General features: G+C 36.3%; 1 protein-coding gene across 3 annotated transcripts in view; it reads right to left on the bottom strand.

Annotated features, from left to right (window-relative positions):
• Positions 1-492: 492 nt before the first annotated feature.
• The window catches only part of arv1 (ARV1 homolog, fatty acid homeostasis modulator), a 9,466-nt gene continuing 6,836 nt past the window's right edge, over positions 493-3,122 (bottom strand). The window contains exons 5-6 of one of the 3 annotated variants that reach the window (XR_001605524.1): positions 1,226-1,405; positions 493-832 (exon numbers count right to left, since the gene is read on the bottom strand). Coding sequence is in view for 2 of the 3 variants with exons in the window: in XM_016242443.1 (XP_016097929.1) it covers positions 1,278-1,405 (128 nt within the window). In the remaining variant the exon portion in view is untranslated. Of the gene's footprint in view, positions 1,406-3,122 lie in introns of all 3 variants that reach the window. The other 2 variants (XM_016242443.1, XM_016242442.1) reach the window with 2 other exon arrangements.

Here is a 3,122-nt window from a genome sequence, read left to right as displayed (position 1 = left end):
GTTTCCAAAAAAATATTTGGCAGCACAACTGTTGCCAACATTGATAATTCTAATAATAAATCAGCATATTAGAATGATTTCTGAAGGATCATGTGACACTTTATAGTGGAGTAATGATGATGGAAATTCAAGATTTTTTTGATCAAATAAATGCAGCCTTGATGAGCATAAGAGACTTCTTTAAAAAAACATCGCAAGTCTTACTGACCGGTAGTGTGTATATATATATATATATATATATATGTATATGTATACATATACATACATTAATACACACAGTTAAGTAACACTTAACTTAAGCAACAGTTAAGCTTCCTGCTTTGATACTGATACTGAAAGTTTTAAAGTTCACACTCACAACTTATTCTATGCTGTATGCTAAATCTGTTGCATTTCTTCGTGCAGCTTTTAAACAGTGAATACCAATACCACAGGGAATCAAGCATAGCCTAACCACAATCCCCTATAGCTAAACCGTTACAAAACATTCAGTTTCACAAAGAAGTGCAAGATTTATTCCCTGAGTTTGAACAAGTTGCACAAGTTCATACTGAAGGCCCACACTTCACATTTATGTAACAGTGTTAAATTACATCAGCAAGAAAGTCCATACATAAACCATCCAATATAAATCCGACGCCATTCAGATCATTATAGTAATGACATATCGTGTCGACACAAGTCCACAGGCATCTGTAGTACATTTGAGTCAACATCTTCTCTCAGCAGAGCTAATTGAGGAATTTGACAGATGACCTCAGGAATGTGAAGCTGTGCCTCTTTATAAACACACAGGATTTTGTGAAAATTGTATAGACCCAAACTAGTTGTTCTCTGTGAAGAGAATTCACAAGTGAAGACAAATTACTGGTCTTAAACGGTGTTATCCTAATACATATTTGCATATTTGCATGAAAAGAAAAATAAAATACCACAAATGTGGTAACCATAGTAAAGCTAAACTATTTGCTCTTCATTTACTTATTTACTTTCACTTGGCATTGCCACCGAATTCCTTTGTACAGAACATCTTGATCAAACAACATTTCTGAAGTAATGACAAGCATGTCTCTACATTCACATCTGAGATTTTACACGGCAATCAGTTTCAGAAATCAAACTTTCTTCGCTGACAGCAAGGAGGACTTGAATCATTCATGAAGAAAGTTTTGCATCAATTCATAGAGCATCCATTTATCTTTAGATGGGACAGTTTGATGTTTACCGTCAAAGGTTTGAGATGATCCTGAGGTTTCAGATTCCTAGATTCTTCTAGTCTAGAGCATTGACAGATAGTCTTGTGAACAGACCTGCAGTGTTTTTAAAGCCTGGGCAACCCACGTCTCTAACAGCAAGCCACCACACACCGCCAGGAGAGACAGTCGCCGACTGCAGTTCAGAATCACTGAAACATGGAAAACACTAATTATGTCCATGATAAAAGAAGAGGTATTTCATTTTAAAACTAGGGGTGTAATGGTACACTGTAAAAAAAAAAATCCGTAAAACTTACGGTAAAAAAAACGGCAGCTGTGGTTGCCAGAATTTTACCGTAAAAAAACTACGGTAGCATCGTTTTGGGTTTTACAGTTTTAACTTAAATTTACAGTAAAATACCGTAATTTCATTAACTGACATAATGGTAATATATCAACCTATTGAAGTACTGAAATCTGTTTGGTACCTTTGTAATGTACTGATAACCACCAAATGCAGGTGGTGATGAGAAAGTCACATGATGAACTAAAGCCCATCACAAGCAGCTTTTAAATAATAACATGTACAGAAGGTGCACAGTGTCATTCCCACAAACACCATCATGGTAACACACAGGAAACTGAAATCATGCAATAAACATTAATTTAACAACATTAGGTGTAACACACAACCCTAATATACAAAACTGATTAGAACAAACTAAGAAGAAACAGTTATTTCAACAAAAAAAACATTGAATTTGAAATGTAACGCAGGGAATTCTGGGAATGTCAATTTACGGTTATTCACTGTAAATTATATGGTCTTTTTCACTTACAAAAACGGTAAACTACCGTAAAATTAATGTCCAATAAATGTAAATGTCCAATACAGTTTTTCACCGTATATATAGTAGGGTAATTTACCGTTAACCATTTAACAGGTTTTTACTGTAGCATTTCTACAGTGTTTTACAGTTAAATTCACGGTAATTTTTTACAGTGTACGTGTACTCGTCCTGATCGGTTATGGCACGGATGTCGTGGTTCGGTTCATGCAGTCAGATGATCAGAATGACGAGACGCAAAGAGACGATCTACGCACCGACCCAAAACATGAATGGAGCGTTCAGGATGCACGCAAGAGCTCGAAGAATCGCCTGCTTGCTTCAAATCAGCAATTTGAGAAAGTTTCGGGTTCTAGAGATGCACCGGTCGCTTGCTATAAATTGGAACTGGTTTTTAATTTTATTTTGGCCAATCTCTATTTCGGAATTGCACACAAACTGCATTGCAATCATTACCCAAAATGCAATTTGTGTGGAATTTTCATGAAGTCTGTAAAGAGGGGAAAATACTGTCCCAGGCAGATCAAGCTCACTGTTCGTGATGCTCGAAGTATAGGAAGAGAAATATGTGGGGGTTTATATGAATGCGTCTCTGAGAGGAACTGACCGTCTTCAGAAATGTTTCCATGGCATTTTCTTTTCCTCTTACCTGCATATTATGCATATTAAAGCTGCTTTATTTACAGCGGTAACCAAGGAAACGCTACATCTCTGCTGTTCCATAAGCGCCACCTGCTGTTAGAAAATAAATCTGCATTTTCATTCAGCCTGTCTGCTGTTTTTGTTTTGTGCAGTTGTCTTCTATAGCATAATTTCACAAATCTAAAGTCAGACCATTCTGTTTTTGCTTTAAATCTTGAGCTTATACAATCAAATTAAAAAACAACTGCTCATGCTACATGTATGTAGCACTACAGTCTGTTCAAAATGAATGAAAATACATTTGTTGTACCAAACTCGACCCCAAAAGTGAGGTACGTACTGAACCGTGATTTCAGTGTGCTGTTACACCCCTATTTAAAACACGTGCCACGTCTGTAATGTACTCTTAGCATTAGTACACTTATTGACATATAGT

Source organism: Sinocyclocheilus grahami, unplaced genomic scaffold, assembly GCF_001515645.1.
Source record: "Sinocyclocheilus grahami isolate Dianchi unplaced genomic scaffold, SAMN03320097.WGS_v1.1 scaffold658.1, whole genome shotgun sequence".
NCBI classification, from domain to species: Eukaryota; Metazoa; Chordata; class Actinopteri; order Cypriniformes; family Cyprinidae; genus Sinocyclocheilus; species Sinocyclocheilus grahami.
Note: the sequence above shows the minus strand (reverse complement) of the source record. Positions and strands in the feature narration are given on the sequence as shown.